General features: G+C 45.9%; 1 protein-coding gene across 4 annotated transcripts in view; it reads left to right on the forward strand.

The window, feature by feature from the left end:
* Positions 1-464: 464 nt before the first annotated feature.
* gabra1 (gamma-aminobutyric acid type A receptor subunit alpha1) overlaps positions 465-15,875 on the forward strand; it is a 29,146-nt gene continuing 13,735 nt past the window's right edge. Inside the window, exons 1-8 of one of the 4 annotated variants that reach the window (XM_062406854.1) lie at positions 465-656; positions 3,140-3,242; positions 7,299-7,411; positions 8,397-8,464; positions 10,120-10,340; positions 11,381-11,463; positions 12,631-12,774; positions 13,579-13,731. In XM_062406854.1, the coding sequence (XP_062262838.1) occupies positions 3,163-3,242; positions 7,299-7,411; positions 8,397-8,464; positions 10,120-10,340; positions 11,381-11,463; positions 12,631-12,774; positions 13,579-13,731 (862 nt within the window). In that variant the 5' untranslated portion in view covers positions 465-656; positions 3,140-3,162. Of the gene's footprint in view, positions 657-1,374; positions 1,484-1,550; positions 1,571-2,175; positions 2,343-3,139; positions 3,243-7,298; positions 7,412-8,396; positions 8,465-10,119; positions 10,341-11,380; positions 11,464-12,630; positions 12,775-13,578; positions 13,732-15,875 lie in introns of those variants that run through there. The other 3 variants (XM_062406855.1, XM_062406856.1, XM_062406853.1) reach the window with 3 other exon arrangements.

Below are 15,875 nucleotides of genomic sequence, written 5' to 3' on the forward strand. Positions count from 1 at the left end.
TCTCACACTCATACACACTCACATACACACTCATACTCACTTTCTCACATTCACACACACACGCACACACTTAGGCACACACTGAGGAAACGTTGCACTGCAGACCAGACTGACGTGACTACACTGCCAGCTCACTGTGCCTGCTCTCATGAAAATAAACCCCCACTCAGAACTGAAAGGGAGAAAAAAATAAAATATGAGTTTCTCCTGTGTCAAAAAGCATATTCCCCAAATCAGGAGCATGTGTTTAAAACGGGGGCCTTATACCGTGAATTATTACACTGATGATATAAAACTGCCCATAAAAATGCCCTTGCTCCCCTCCTATGCCTCCCGCTGTAGTCCTTTGGTGATGAAAATGTCCTCTGATTTGTAGTTTAACTTGAAATACGCAGATGACTACAAAAATATACGCCGGGTATCATCAGCCCGGGTTTTTTTTTTTCCTCTCTCCCTTGCAGATGCACGCAGCTCAGCGCTCGGCGGCGTCTCTGAGCTCAGTCTGGAGTGGCGCGGCTGTAGCAGCACGATATTGGGCTGTAAACAGAGACACTGTGCTGTCGTCTCAATGCGAACCGTGGGCTTTTGAGGAGACGGCGAGAGGACGCGAGGAGGATTTTATTGCGGAGAGAGGCTCGTCTCATCAGTGCAAGCTGGTGAGGGAACACGATTTTCTTAAGATATCCTTTTTTTGGAGGTGTCTCTTCCGTGCGCGTATCCGAGCCGTGCAGCGTCCATTAATGCTTGTTTTATTTGGGGGGGCTTCGTCGTGAGTACTTACTGTCCATTTTATGACTCTTGTCCGTGAGATGCCCTGTAGCTGCTTTGGGTCGCTAGACGGTGTTTTGATAAATGTCATTTTTCATCTCCTTGGAAATCATCACGTAGGAGTCAGGGAGTGACAAAGCGCAACGCGGGGGAAAACAAGAGATGCCAGTTGCAAATGTAAGAGGATTTTTTATTTAGCAGCCACCGTAAAGAGATTAGGGCGACAGCAGTGGAAGTTAAATTGTGCTGCATATAAAATGGGCGGGCTGGTCTTAATATTAGGTTGGTACAGCCTATTCTATAATAAGATGCTCTGCGCCTGGACACAGCCTGTGCGCCATGCGCTTTAATCACTGGCACGGTGGATGAACTAAAACGTATATTTTTTTTGGTGTGGTGGGGGGGGGGGACATAGAGACCTCGTTTAGATGCGTTATAGTTTAGCACAACATCTTTCGGCGTGTGTATGTGTTGCTGACAGACTGAGAGAGTTCAACTCACTACAGCAGCGCCAATGAACAGTGAGAGAGACCTGCGCATATCGTCAGCAGCCGCTTCTCCTGCCTCGAGCTAAAATTCGTCAGATCTGAGATCACAGAGGCTGTTGGTTTTTTTCCCCCCTCCCCTCATTCAGTCCGGCTAAGAAAAAAAAAGATATTCAAAAGTTTGAGGATATAGGGGAAGCGGACGCCGAATACACCGCGACTCATCCGCTGTAAGTGACATTTCTCACGGTTTGCATCGCCTGAGAAGGAGACGGAGGAGGAGAGAGGGGAGCCACACTCCGATCTGGAAAGGGATGGTTCGTGTTTTCGCCGGACGCCGCTAGAATCGAAGACGAGTTTTATTATGGGGACGTCAATGTGGTGGGGGCTGGGGGGGGATAGGGAGGGGGGGTGGAGGGGTGTTCTCCGTCGAAAATGATGATCGTTTAAGGGTCTATTTTATGGCGACCGAGAGCAGATGACGAGTCTGATGCGTTTTCAACGGGAGGCAGCCCTGGCTTCAGCACCGCGGACAGCGCTCCGAATGAATCAGCGCGCATTTGCTTAATTACTCCGCCACGCACGAACTGGATCGCCGTGCGTGTATCTCAGAAGCAGCCTTGCTGGGGGTGGGGGGGGGGGGGCGCCAGTCTCACGCTGAATTCCTGCCCGGCTTCCAAATGCGTCCTGTGCTCCGTGCGTTGCCGCTGTGTCGAGGCTGATATTTCCTGTGAATAACTTAGAAAGTGAGCTTGTGCGGGATTTTCTCCTCCATTCGTTAATCTGCATCATCCACCACCGCCACCCCCCCCCCTCTCCCCTCCCTCCCTCCCACCTCCTGCTTCATCAAATCCTTGTCAACGGAAGGATTTATTTTTTATTTTTTCATTTTAACAGAGCATTGTTTGCCCCCACCACCACCATCACCACCAACCAACCAACCAACCACGACTCCCATCCGCTCACAGTGCACCTCGGAACATCACGAGCAAGTATAGCCGGCGTATCGCGTTCTCTCCGTGGGCTTTGAGTCAAAGGCACAATTCGATGGCCGCTCGTGGAATGTACGGCTTTTGCGCGTTTGCACAAGTAAGTGATTGGTCCTCGCGTGGAAACATTGACGGTCCTGTTCGGAAAACGTGCATGCGAGCGTTGTGTGTTTTTTTGCGCAGACTGTATTGCTTACATACTTTATGACCCGGCTGACATCATAGCTCGATGATTAAGAAGCGAGCAAACGCTGTGATTTTAGGGGGACTCGGTTTGATATTGCGGTGCCCGTGTTTTCACATTGCAGGGTTGAAGAAGGGGGGGGGGGGGCTGTGCACAGGTGCTACGAGCTCACCACAGGATGTATGTGCTCGATGATGTGACGCCTTGTTATTGCCTCTTAATTATTATGCGCTACAGCCACTGCCACCACATATGCCTGTGCATTGGGTGGCAGTTATGAAAGTCGTAATTTGCACCGGCTCCCTTTCTGGTCTTTGAAATGTTGAGAGGCTTCTTTTTATTTTATTTTTAAAACGCGGTGTATAGGGTGTTTATAGGTATGTACAATCTGTGAAGGGTGCGCGTGTCAGTTAACATGTGATGGCCCAGTGCACGTGGCAAGGCCGTTTAGTTTGCTTCACGTGCTGTCAGGGAATCTGTGTGCGAAAATGTTAACATCACATGGAGCATGTCTATAGAAACAAGGTCTCCCTCAGAGACTGCCCCCCCCCCCCCCCCCCTCCATCCCACATGTTAGCCCGTGTTGTTTTAGGAAATCCACATGTTTACTGGTACTTGACGTGATGGCATGTTGGGTTAATGGTGGACCACTGGCTCATGGGACACCGGGACAACGTTCTGTAGTGATTCTCTCTCTCTTTGACCTCCAACAGTGAAAGGTCCTCACACTGCAGCCATGGGTGGACGGAGCAGGACGGCCCTTCTGTGTCTGTGGGCGTGCTTGCTTGGGGCCAACAGCGTGCTGAGTGGGAAAAGGTAAGAAAACTCTATATTTCACAAATGCCATGTGTGTCGTATATTGGATCATTGGACGAGGCTAAGGAAACGACAGCCACATAATCTGCACGCCTCATGCCCACTGTCCATACGACTCAGTGTGGAGCTTCAAGCAGAGTTTTGAGATGAAAGCTCAGCATGCTTATTATTGCAGGTCTAAGTATTGTTTATGTGATCGAGACTGGGACACGGTGATTACACAAGCGGCAGTGACACAGGGGGGACAGACTGTGAAGACCACACTGCGTTGGGAAAATATTAAATGCAGTTTGTTGAAGTGGACAGGGATCTTTTCCTGCTGGTCTCAGTGTGCGACGAATGTTCAATTGGCCGAAACATTTCTTCGTTGTACAGTCAGTCAGGCAGTCGGTCAGCCATGGAGGCGAGCAGGGCTACACCAGCCTGGGTGACGTTCTGACATCTCGCCCATGATTTGGTTTGTTGGGCTACACTCTTACAGAGCAGATTTAGTGTGGTTTTAACTGGGCCGTCCCCACAGGACACCTCCAGGACTATAATTGCATGAGTTAATAAGAAGTGAGAGGAGATGAGGAGCCAAAATAGCCACTATCCACAATACCACCACATTTTTCTACGGTTCACTAGCCTCGTGGGACAACATCTCTCAGGCATCAGTCCAGGGCTTTGTAAAGTAGATGATGTGTGTTGCACGGAGATATTTGGCACAAATACGAGCACACGTATTTGACATTTGCTGTGGGGAGGGTGGAGTCAATGAACAGAAAAAAACTCCCAATGTCAACACTGAGGTGTCAGATGTCACCTCACCAGAAGCAGACAAACAGAGGAGGGAGATGAGTGATTGGATATGAAATGACAGCAATAAGATCCAGTGTCATGTGACTTCAACTGCATTAATTCCCACATGATTCAGATGCTGGGCAGCCGTTCATACCCCGAAACGTCAGAAAGTGACTCCCCTCCTTGGATGAATTCATTTTACACTGAAACCTGCAGGCAATTGAAATAAACCCAATAACAGGTCGGGCAGCACCAAAAGGTGAATCCTTCAGCTGCACGACATCATCTGAGCTCTGGTCCCTTGATGGTTCTGCTGGAGAACCCTGGAGAAACCGAGGGGATCGGCCCTTTTTCTGCACGGTTGAATAATTCAGTGGAACTGTCACACGCAGTTGATTTCAGTGGTGAGGTCCTGAGATGGTCCAGCTTGCTTCTCTCTCTCTGTGACAACAGCTACGCCACAAAACACACACACCCATACAGTGCACGGTACACGGTTCCACTTACTCGCCCCGAGCACACTCAGGCCGCAGATGGAACGTGTCCTATTTTTAATATATGATGCACAGCACTGTGTCGTTATAGCACAATGACTTGATCTAATTAATTAATCACAGCCCGGGTTTGGGATGTACTGACGTAAATGGAGAGAGGGTCTGATGTGTGCGGCAGGATGAGCACATCAGAGAAAATGTAAAAGTAGTGATTACTGCACTGAGGAACTGTCACTGCAAACTGCAAAGCAATTATCACCCAAAGATTTACTCTATAATCCAGTTCCCCTTTCGAAGTCACATACAGAAACGCACGCACGCACACACACACACACGCACGCACACATACACACACACCTTGGGGGAGGGGGGGGGGGGTTCAATGAAACACAGTAATCAGGAAGACCTCTGCTACAGTAGGTTGCCAATGAAAGAAATTGCCTTATAATTAGATATCCGAGTGAGAAGAGAGACAGAGAGAGACGGACAAACACAGAATGAGAGAGAGAGAGAGAGAGAGAGAGTCAGAGAGAGAGGGGGAGAGAGAGAGAGAGAGAGAGAGAGAGAGAGAGAGAGGGGCCGTTCGGCAGAGTGTGTGTACGGCACTGTTGCTGTTCAGATGACCTGTAGATGGGGGTGGTGTACAGGGTTTTATGAGGATGTGGCCCCTGGCTGATACATGTGTTTGTTCTTCCTCACAGAACATTTTTCCCTCTTCATTTTCTGTACATTTATCCATGGCATGTAACCCCAGTAGCCCCCAACCCCCCCCCCCCCAAACACCACCCACATTTCCTGTAAAAATGTCAGGCTTAAAAGTAAAAAAAAAAATGCATCCATTCTGACGCATCAGTATATTCAGTGAAAGAGAATAATTGCTGTGTGATAGATTATTTCCAACATGAGTCACTGTTACATCAGATACTCACTAATGGCTCGTAAGGACAGATACTTTTTTAATTATCGGCCAATTTGAAAGAGGTGTGGGACGTCCTTGCATGTTTCCTGCGCTGGTGGAAAGAAGTTGACTGTAGCCCTTGGAGCTCACCCAAAATCTGCTTCATTGTCCCGCTCTGGTTTGGCAAATTGCAATTGCCTTAATTAATGTTCAAGCATAAACATTAAAATGGGAGGAAAAGGGGAAGTTGTGTTTTTATTTTTCTGCCTCAGCTGACGACGCATGGATGCAATTTATGCTTCTTGTATCTGTGCTTGTGCAGATTCATTAACGTTTTGATCGTGAGTTTTTCCAAAGCCTCCGAAACAAAATTGCTCATCACCGTTTCTGCAGTTTCAGAGCTGGCTTACGTTTTTCAGATGTTTGTTTGGTTTAAAATTGGCACATAGAGGGAGGCTTGAGAAATAAGCGAAATTGGAGGCAGACAGATGTGCTTTAACCCTTTTTTACAAACCCATGCGTGACGTGGATGGAGCATCTTTATTTGGAAAGCAAAATGTTTAGCGGATCACATCCGCTGAGATCTGCCTCAATCCGACAGTTCAGAATGTGACCTGCAGCTCTGTAAAACGCAAAATCCCCAGTATCCTCCCCTTTCCCCCCCCCTCCCTTCATCTCTCCATCTCCACATTTCCCCCTCTTCAACGTCTGTTGAGCCATTCGTGCGTGCTTCTCCAGACGCCACTCTACCTCCTTCTTTCCCCTCACTCTCGTTCCAGGTCCGTGCTAAGATAATCTTGATGACCTCTCCCTCTCCTTGGAGTCATTCAGCCGCCGAGCTTGTTTCCAAACACTTGCTGTTTATTTAGCATGCAATCAAACCGAGCGCCATTGGCTATTAAAAAAAAAGAGGGAGAGGATGATTGCTTGGCGGCGTTCGTTGCATTGTTAAGACTATCACGGGGGTATTATCTGCATTATCACACATGCAAATGTGATACAGGCTGTGCAATATGCCCACTGAGCCCTGAGCCTACAGAACATGCAATCACTGATTCAAGTATGCAAACACACACGTGCACATGCACTCTCTCTGACCGTTCCTCTCGCTGTTTGCCTTTTGGAAACACAATGTAATTAAGGGCTGCCTATTCCTGATTATAAGATTGTTGGAATATTTATGCGCGGAGATGCTGCAAACTCTGCTCTCACGATTCAGCGTTGCTCGGAGCATTTTGTTTCATGTTGTTCAAACAGCACATTCAGCAAGGCCTTTGTGGTCCAAAAGACCATATTAAGGCATAAATAATGTATTATGATTTCTCTATTCTCTCTCTCTCTCTCTGCGAGATTGTTTCTATATGTGGGCGGGTGTGAGTGCGCAGGGTTACGTGTTCCCTGCAACCCAGTGATGAAAATAACTTAAACACTTGGTGTTATAAAAAAATAATGGGTTTTTCTCCAGTGGATAATACATGATAACTGGGCGTCATGGGATTTTTTCTCCCCCCCTTTCCAGTTCAACACAGAACAATCACTCGTTTGTTAATCTCGTATCAATGTGATGTCAAACCGCATTGTCACACAGTGTGAATTCTAAACTGGCAACAATAATGAAGTGCGTCAGCGTCGAACGGAATTTGACAGTTTTCTTTTGTCCATTTTCTTTTTCTTGCTGTGATTCATGATACATTCTGTTCGGTCCATGTGCTTTTGACGAAGAGGTCTCGCCATTTAAGTGCTGGAGTTTCTCTCTTTCTTGACTTTGACACATGATTCATTTGTCTGAGTTTGTTCTTAGTCTTTTGGCCGTTGTGACTGTGGTTTTATTTTTTTCGACTCTACGCTGTGACTTTAAATTGTTCTTCTTTGCTTTGCCAGCGCTGGGACGAACGGCATGACAGATGAACAGAAAGATAACACCACAGTGTTCACCAAGATCTTAGACAGCCTTCTGGATGGCTATGACAATCGCCTCAGGCCTGGACTAGGAGGTCAGTAAACCCAAGTCTTTTTTCTATAATGGTGACTGTTTGAATTTTTTGCAAATGTATAAAAATCATACAAAATACAAGTGACTTACTTTCTACACGAGCACACAATCAGGACTAAATCTGATCAAGTTGGGTTGGGTTTCAGTGTCTGAATTTCCATCTATCTTGCCTTCTGGAAACAGTGAATTGTTATACAGTTGTACTATAAATATCATTGTATCGTGTGGGCACCAGTTTCCTGTCGTTAACCATTCACTGGTGGTGTGCGAAAACAAAATGGCTGGGAGTGTATGAGCAGAATCCCAAAACGGAGAGAAACAGACAAAAGAGACAGCACCAGAGAGTAAAAAGAGAAAAGAGGGAGAGATAATGTGAGAATTGGGGTGTGAAGGACACTGAGGATCTCACAGTGTGATGCAGCGGGCATCAAACAGACAGCGGAATAAAGCCCGGCCTGCTAGAAGTTCAGCAGCCAAGGGGAAGAAATTATGGATTATGATGGGTATCATTCATAAATCATGCTGTCACATTTCAGTTTCAGAATCAGAGGGATTGAGCCCTCACTCTCACACACACACACACACTTAGACACACACACACACGTTCTATTGCCTCACTCTGCTCATCCAAATGAATCCCCAGTGGATGTATTTTAGCCATCAGTGCTATGGGAACACAGTGACATATTTTCAGTAATGCTGCCATTCTAAACATTTATTAAGAGATTGAACCACTGTCCGGGTAATGGAGCTGACACTGAAACCAATACCAACAGAAATGGTTATCGACGTCCAAAATTGACGCTGTGTTTTCTACAATGTGTGTGTGTGTGTATATGTGGTAACGCTGAATATTAATATTTTTGTATTTCATATAAACTGAATGAATCTGATGCAATAGCCAGGTGGTCTTGCATTAACAGGTAGTTAGGGGCTAATGATTGCCACCGATAGAAACTCACTCTGGCAATTTCCTGCTTCAACAGAGCGTGTAACCGAAGTCAAGACTGACATTTTCGTGACTAGCATTGGGCCAGTCTCGGACCACGACATGGTAAGACTCTTTAAATGTCAGTAACCCCCCTCCCCCCCCCCCGCGGAGGTCTCACAGCTGTTAAATATTTATTAATTAAATTCATACCATTAAATCTCGATGTGTAAATAGAACTGCCACATGTGTGAAATGTTTTTGCTGGTGCATGATTTGTCCTCCCTCACTATATAAATGCCAACCCCCCCCCCCCCCCGTATATGTGCATGTGAATACTGTTTGCTTGATTCTGAATACTATAAAAATATTTCTTAGTTTGGTTTGTATAAGGAGTATTCATTTTCCAGAGCATTCCACGCACTGAACTGCCTCTCATGGAAACTCTGCAGCTAGGAAAGACAAAAACATTTAATGCATAGCACCACTTGACTCATGATTTCCTTAGTTTTCATCAATATGCTACGTAAAAAAAAAAAACGCTGCGGGCTGTTCAGGCACGAGCAGCCGATCTTTGCCCCGTGCACCGGAAACCAATTAAACTCGTCCAAATGTCTTGCTGCCTCTCTTTTAGCACTTGGGAGGGTAAAAAGACTCCTGTTTTATCCACGTGAAGTGTGTGTACTCTACTTGACATAATCTCAGTTAATTGCACTGGCTGACATGCGAGCCAGAACTATTTTGCTGCCGCGCCGAAGCCAGAAGGAGGAAGCTGAAGAACATTTTTCTCCATCTCCGATCTCTCCCTGTCCGACTCTCTTACCTTGAAGCTCTGTTTCAGCTCGCCCTAATTATCTTACGTGGATCCAGAGAGGAAAAGTGAGGGGAAGAGAACAGAGTACTTTTTACTGGCTTCCTTTACTCTGTCGGGCAGTCATGTGGAACCATTAAAATCTGCTCTCAGCTACAGTCATAAGCTGCCTCCAAAACTGAGACGTCCTCCTAATTTTATATCCAGGGCTTCCCTTTTGTGTCAAGTGTAATTTAGATTACCAGGGAAAGAGGTTTCTCCAAATATGAATGTGAATAAGGGTCATTTTTGGGAACCTGAAGGCAAATATGACCAAGTTTTATTGCATTGAAATCACAAAGCCATCCATCCTGTACATTATATTTGAAATAGCTTTTCCTTTCATGGTTGCTGGGGGGGGGGCGGGGCTGGAGCGATCCTCGACAGGTCAATATACTGAACCAACCATTTACACCTACTGTCAATTTAGAGTCTCCAATTAACCTTACTCATCTAACACCATTGTGATTGCCTCTGGACTGTGGGGGGAAATGTGAGAACCAAGAGAAACCACAGTCACAGGGAGAACATGCAAACCCCCCCAACAGAAAGACCCAGTGCCATCATGCTATCACACTGTTCTCTAAAAATGGAGGCGTTATTTTAGTAAAGAGAACCAGCTAGAGAACCTTTCCACCTCTGTGCACTTAGAGCCTTCCTGCTAAAAGAAAAACCTTCAACACGAGGAGACAGCTACCAGCAGGAAAAAACAGGCCAAAAATAGCACAAGATAGTCTAAGTGACACGAGAGGGAAAAAATGGAAAATGTGCGAACACAAAAAAGGGTAAAATGAAATAAAATAACGTTGGATTACTCAGCCACGCAACAACAAAAAAAACTGTAACAAGGTTGGTGTCTGGTTATCTCTTCTTTTTGTCATCGTCTTTATTGACTTCCTGTTGTTGTCCACTTCTCACCGTCCACCTGTAGGAGTACACCATCGATGTCTTCTTCAGACAGAGCTGGAAGGATGAGAGATTAAAGTTCACAGGCCCCATGGCCGTGCTGCGTCTCAACAACCTGATGGCCAGCAAGATCTGGACCCCCGACACCTTCTTCCACAATGGCAAGAAGTCTGTGGCCCACAACATGACCATGCCCAACAAGCTGCTGCGGATCACAGAGGAGGGCACGCTGCTGTACACCATGAGGTAGGCTGGCATGTTCCGTGTTGAGGATTTGCAGGGGGGGAAAGCATTTGTATTTTAATATCAGCGCACATCCTTCCCTGTAAATGAATGAGAATGGCTGGGGGTATATATATTTATATATATATATTATCTGAACAACAGGGAGAGTGATAATGTAATATTAGGAACAAACAGAAAATAATGGTTGATGGTGTTGACACTGATTTTAGCTCAAAGGAACATTTTATAGTTTCATTCGAGTTTTAATGTACACTACCTGTGTTCATGGTAATGATGGAACACGCGACCACGTCCAAGGATGTGGTTTATGTGTCCATGATAATTTTTCAATTCATTGCAATTTATCATATTTATTATAAAAAATGTTGAATCTCTGCCATTCTTCAGAGATTATGGTCAGCCATGTCTACGTCTTGTGTGTTGCACACTTTACATTTTTATAACATTTAATTTGTCAGTGTAGTGTTCACCAGGAACAGTTTTATCCATTCATACATCACGCTGGGGATGTTATCTGAAGCTCGCGCAAATATAATAAGGTGTACGAGTAGCGTTTAGAACCACACATAGCGTCACAGAGGAGGTCAAATAAAACCTTTAATCACAACACGAGCCCAGAGGCACACCGCAGAGTGATGCTGATGCGAGCCCTGAAGGTACGGACGGCAAATAGGCTGTTTTTGCATGTTTATAGCAGGGGGAGGGGGAGGGGGGGGAGGTGGATGAGCCCACGTGGCTGTCACAGATGAGGGAGATGAGAGATGGATGGGAGATTAGTGTGTCACGGGTGGCCTGACATGCTGTTTTTCACCAAGCTGTCAGGAAATAAAAAAAAGCCACATCTCAGAGAACTGGAGCAGTTTCTCTCTGTTTCAAATAAAGAAGATGCAGTTGAACGTATTTGTTCGGGGGGGGGGGAGTACATCGCATTTTCTTTCCTTGCTTTCCTTGCTTTTGCCACAATCTCTGTACTCCTTCTCCTTGCTGATATTGTTTTATTTTTTCTAATTCCCTGTCCCTGTCTGTGTGAATCTCTCCAGGCTTACAGTCAGGGCGGAGTGTCCCATGCACCTGGAGGACTTCCCGATGGATGCCCATGCTTGTCCACTGAAGTTTGGCAGCTGTAAGTGACCTCTACATGTCATACACAACCCGGCACACACACGGGTAAACGCTCATGATCTCACGGCACAGCCACACACACACACACACACACACACTCACACACGCCTCTCTGACACGCGGTCACCTCCTCATCTGACGGGGGGCATGACCCCAGCACCAGTCCTGGATAAGGGATGACAGTGTGGTAACAGCTGTTCTCCCAGAAGGACTGTCCTTCCAAGGCCCCTCTGGTCCACCCCCCATTCAACCCTGCCAGGCCCCGGAAGACCCTGCAAGACCCCGGCAGGCGTGTCGCGCACAGACCTGTGTTTATCCAAGGCAGCCCTCTCACATATATATCCAGAGCATCCCACCAGCTGCTCACCGCTGAAAGCTAGCCCCTAACCCTGCAGCATCCACAACAAGAAATAGAGTGATGGAGGAGCGGAGACGAGAATAGAGAACGAGAGGAGGAGCTGGGAGGTAGAAAGCCTGAGAGGAGAAACAGAAAAGTTAATGTCACAGTGGCGTTCTGCAGACAGCTGCACAGCGTGAGTGAGCGGACCGGGCTTCAACCTCCTTTAAATTGAACTCACTCCCTAAATATTTCAGTGATGAGCTCTCTCTCCCTTATGCTGCAGTCTGCAGTGGAGCCATCCTTTCCTCTGCAGTGGTCCGGCCACACCGCAGCTCTGACAGGTTGGGTGGCCGGAGGGAGCGGAAGACTGACTTGGCTCTTTGGAGGTCATGTTGTCCTGTCGGGAGGTTGTTTGCTTGTTTTCCTACGAGCTGATGGAATGACGCGATGTGACATGACATGACGCGTCACATCGCAAAATCAGAAAGTGTTTGACAAGAAACACAAACACGCGAGTTTAGCTAAGGAAACGAGATGAGATGAACAGAGATGAGACACAGGAGCAAGGTGAGAGAAGGGAATGCTGTGCTTAAACAGCAAATGAGACAAGACAGGGAGCGCGGGGATGAGAGAGGATTTGACAAGATGAGAGACAAATGAGATGAGGGAAGACTAAACCAGTGGAGTTTAGTGGGAGACCTGATTTCTGATTTGCCTTTTCTTTTCCACCTGGCATCCCTAGACACTCCAAAAATACAAACCTGCGAGGCAACACATGACACGAGGCAACCGGAAAGAAAATCATTTTTTAACGCTTTTTCTGTTCAGACGCCTACACTCGAGCAGAGGTGGTGTACGTGTGGACCAGAGGAGCCGCCCAGTCAGTGGTTGTGGCAGAGGACGGGTCCAGGTTAAACCAGTACGATCTGATGGGACAGAGTGTGGATTCTGGTGTGGTGCTGTCCAGCACGGGTAGGTTGACGTACCCTTTCTAATTGTATTTCAACATTTTTGACATTGTGTTTACGCTGCATTACTGAATCAAGTCTTTTTCTATGGTCCAAAAAATAAATAAATTCAAGTGTCAATTATCTCTGCACAAATGAATAATCTGAAACTTTGAATCTTGTAAATGCTGCATCAGGTCATCTGACACGTTGCTTTGTTGCAACACTGATGTCCCAGATTCATAATTCCCCCACTGGCCATCACATCTTTTTTCACCTCCTCCTCTTTTTGCTCCATTGATACTGGAAAAAAATTGTGACGGCATAAAAATGGGTGACCTGTTTGCAGAGAGCAATGCGTTAAGCAGCCCTGTCCCCCCCAATTCACGCTTTGCTTTATTATTACCACGCTCCCAAGACGCTGTAGCTTCCAAGTGTCATAGAATAAGCCTTGCTGATGTGTGAGTGCACCTATTTTCATTGATACGGTTACAAATGTGTCTCTGGAAAAGCTCCAAACCAGCATATTGTTAGATCCAGATAAAAACCCTGTTCCTGGGAGTGTTGTGTTCTCTCGACCGGGCCTCTATACACTGATGAAATGGATCATGCCAGGGTATCGAGTTTGTTGAACAAATGACGCCCCCACAACCGAGCCGATAAATCTCCACTACAATAAAACCGAATGCCACAACACAACCGACAAGTTGGAAAAACATTACACTACGGGGACGGGTTTATGCGATACATCTCCTGGATATGTATGGTGAAGGTGAGAAAGTGTGTCTGTGCGTTGGTGCTGACTCTCTGTCTCGTCCGCTGTCCACAGGAGAATACGTCGTGATGACAACCCACTTCCACCTGAAGAGGAAAATCGGTTACTTTGTGATCCAAACATATCTGCCCTGCATCATGACTGTCATCCTCTCCCAAGTGTCGTTCTGGCTCAACAGAGAGTCCGTCCCTGCCAGGACTGTCTTCGGTGAGTCGTCGGCTCGCTTCCCTTTCAGACATCTGAGGGGGAACGAAAGGGAACCAGAAGGTTTCAGATCTGTTCCGGGGAAAATCAATGTGGAATATACACATTTGGCAGTATATTATAAACCGCCTAGCTAAAAATAACGCAGTCTGTTGCTATAGTACTACAATAAATCTGACACGCGTGAAGGTTATAATGCTCAGCTTTTTATTGAAGTTGTTTTAGGGAGGTGTTGATTCCACCGTACATCACTTTAGTTCATCTAGTTTGCGCTGCTGTCAAACTTGTATTGCAATATACAGAGAGGTGTTTCTGTTCTGTAGCCTGTCCTTATTGATATAAATGGGGTGGACAAAATAACTGGAACACCCTTTGCAACACACTGCAGCCTCCACACTGATCTGACAGCTCAATCAACATCTCGCTAAAGCTGCTCCAGGGAAAACGGAGAATTACAACCTTCATAAAGTGAGGGTCTGTTTGAGGACTGTTGTATTTTATAGTATTAAAGTTAGGTGTACCTAATAAACAGTCAACTGATGAGGACTCATTAGACAGGTTCTGCATGTCATGGAATAATGAGTTAAATATCTTCATTTAAATCACAATAAGTGGGATATAGCTGAAATATTACATTTGATTTAAAACCAAGTATCATTGGTTTGCATTCTAAGGAGATGGTATTTTTGCATCAATTAATTTTATCAGCAGAAGACACTGTTGTATATTCACTGCATACTGGTAGTATTTTGGTTATAACATGGTGTCCTCACTCTTTATTTGGATTTTAGATCCAAAGATAAATGACTGTATCACACATTTTGAATACTGGTAAAGCTTGATTTTGGATTCAGTCGAAGAAACTGTGAAATGCACAGCTTCTCCACATACAGTGGAATACGAGTTGCGTGCAGCTTTATGTTGTTTATGCTGTGTGTCGCTGCTTCGGTGTGAACAATTAATTTGCATCTGTTAGAAAAGACTTGTTTGTGAGGAGAGGGCCGGGGCCCTGACGTCTGTTCCCTGACGATACGACAGAATATTGATTGAGTTTGACGTCTTCATGAGTGACAATCAGGGAGAAGCAAAGAGTGGGAGGGTTAACTCGACATCACTTGATGAATGAATCTCTGATACGGACAAAAAACATTCATCTGAAAATATATCCCAACATTTTGGGAAATACTTGAATTGGCTTTAGTAGACGAGCACCAGTGACTGACCAGCCACAGCAGTATGGACAAGAGGAGGGGATCTATATCCTGGCTCAGACAACAGCTCAAAAAAAGCAAACACCTCTAAATCTAACTGATTAAGATGTTGTGTCTCAAAGAGAAAATTACTAAAGGGACAAGATGCTTTCAAATGTCTTATGAAGCTTTTTGCCGGGAGCGGTGACTTCACTGTGTCACTGCTGGTTGCCTGGCAACCTCACAGTGATGACAGTGGAGAATCAGTCTTCTCATCTAAGTCTCTGGAATGAATCTAATAAGAGCTGTGGCCCAAATTTCTGACTGTTGCCTCTAAGGATATTACATTTTAGAAGGAATCTGACACATTCTTAACACACGGTATTTTTTTATTGTGTTCCTACTCTGCACCAATGAAGGGAACACAAGCTCTAATCAGGTGTGGCGCTGGCTGCAGCCGAGTTTCAAGTCCAAGACTCACTGTGAATTTAGATGTACGTGCTCTGGATGTGTGTCAACAAGTGTGTGTGTTTGTGCCCTCCTGCATGTGCGATGAATTTGTCACTGTGGGTATATTTATGCATGTGTGTGTGTGTGTGTGTGTGTGTGCGTGCACAGCGATTGGCCTATGTGTGTTGTGTGTGTGTGTGCTTGTATGTATCTGTGTGTGTCTGTGTGAGTGTGTGTACGTGGCGTGTATCTGTCTGTCTGTCACACGGAGGTCTTACATAATACTGCCCAAAAGGAAAGCTTTTGCTAGTCTGCAGCATGCTCTGTAGCAGCACAGCACAGCAGCAGGCAGAATGTCCTTGAGTTACCTCACCATACACTCTTTCTTCTTTTCTCTCTGTCGCTCTCGTTCTCTTCTCTCTCTCTCTCTCTCTCTCTCTCTCTCTCTCTCTCTCTCTCTCGCGCTCTCCCTCTTTCCTCCTGCTCTTCTCATGTATGTCAGTGTCT

The sequence above is a fragment of the Platichthys flesus genome, chromosome 15 (genome assembly GCF_949316205.1).
Source record: "Platichthys flesus chromosome 15, fPlaFle2.1, whole genome shotgun sequence".
In the NCBI taxonomy this organism is placed as follows: domain Eukaryota; kingdom Metazoa; phylum Chordata; class Actinopteri; order Pleuronectiformes; family Pleuronectidae; genus Platichthys; species Platichthys flesus.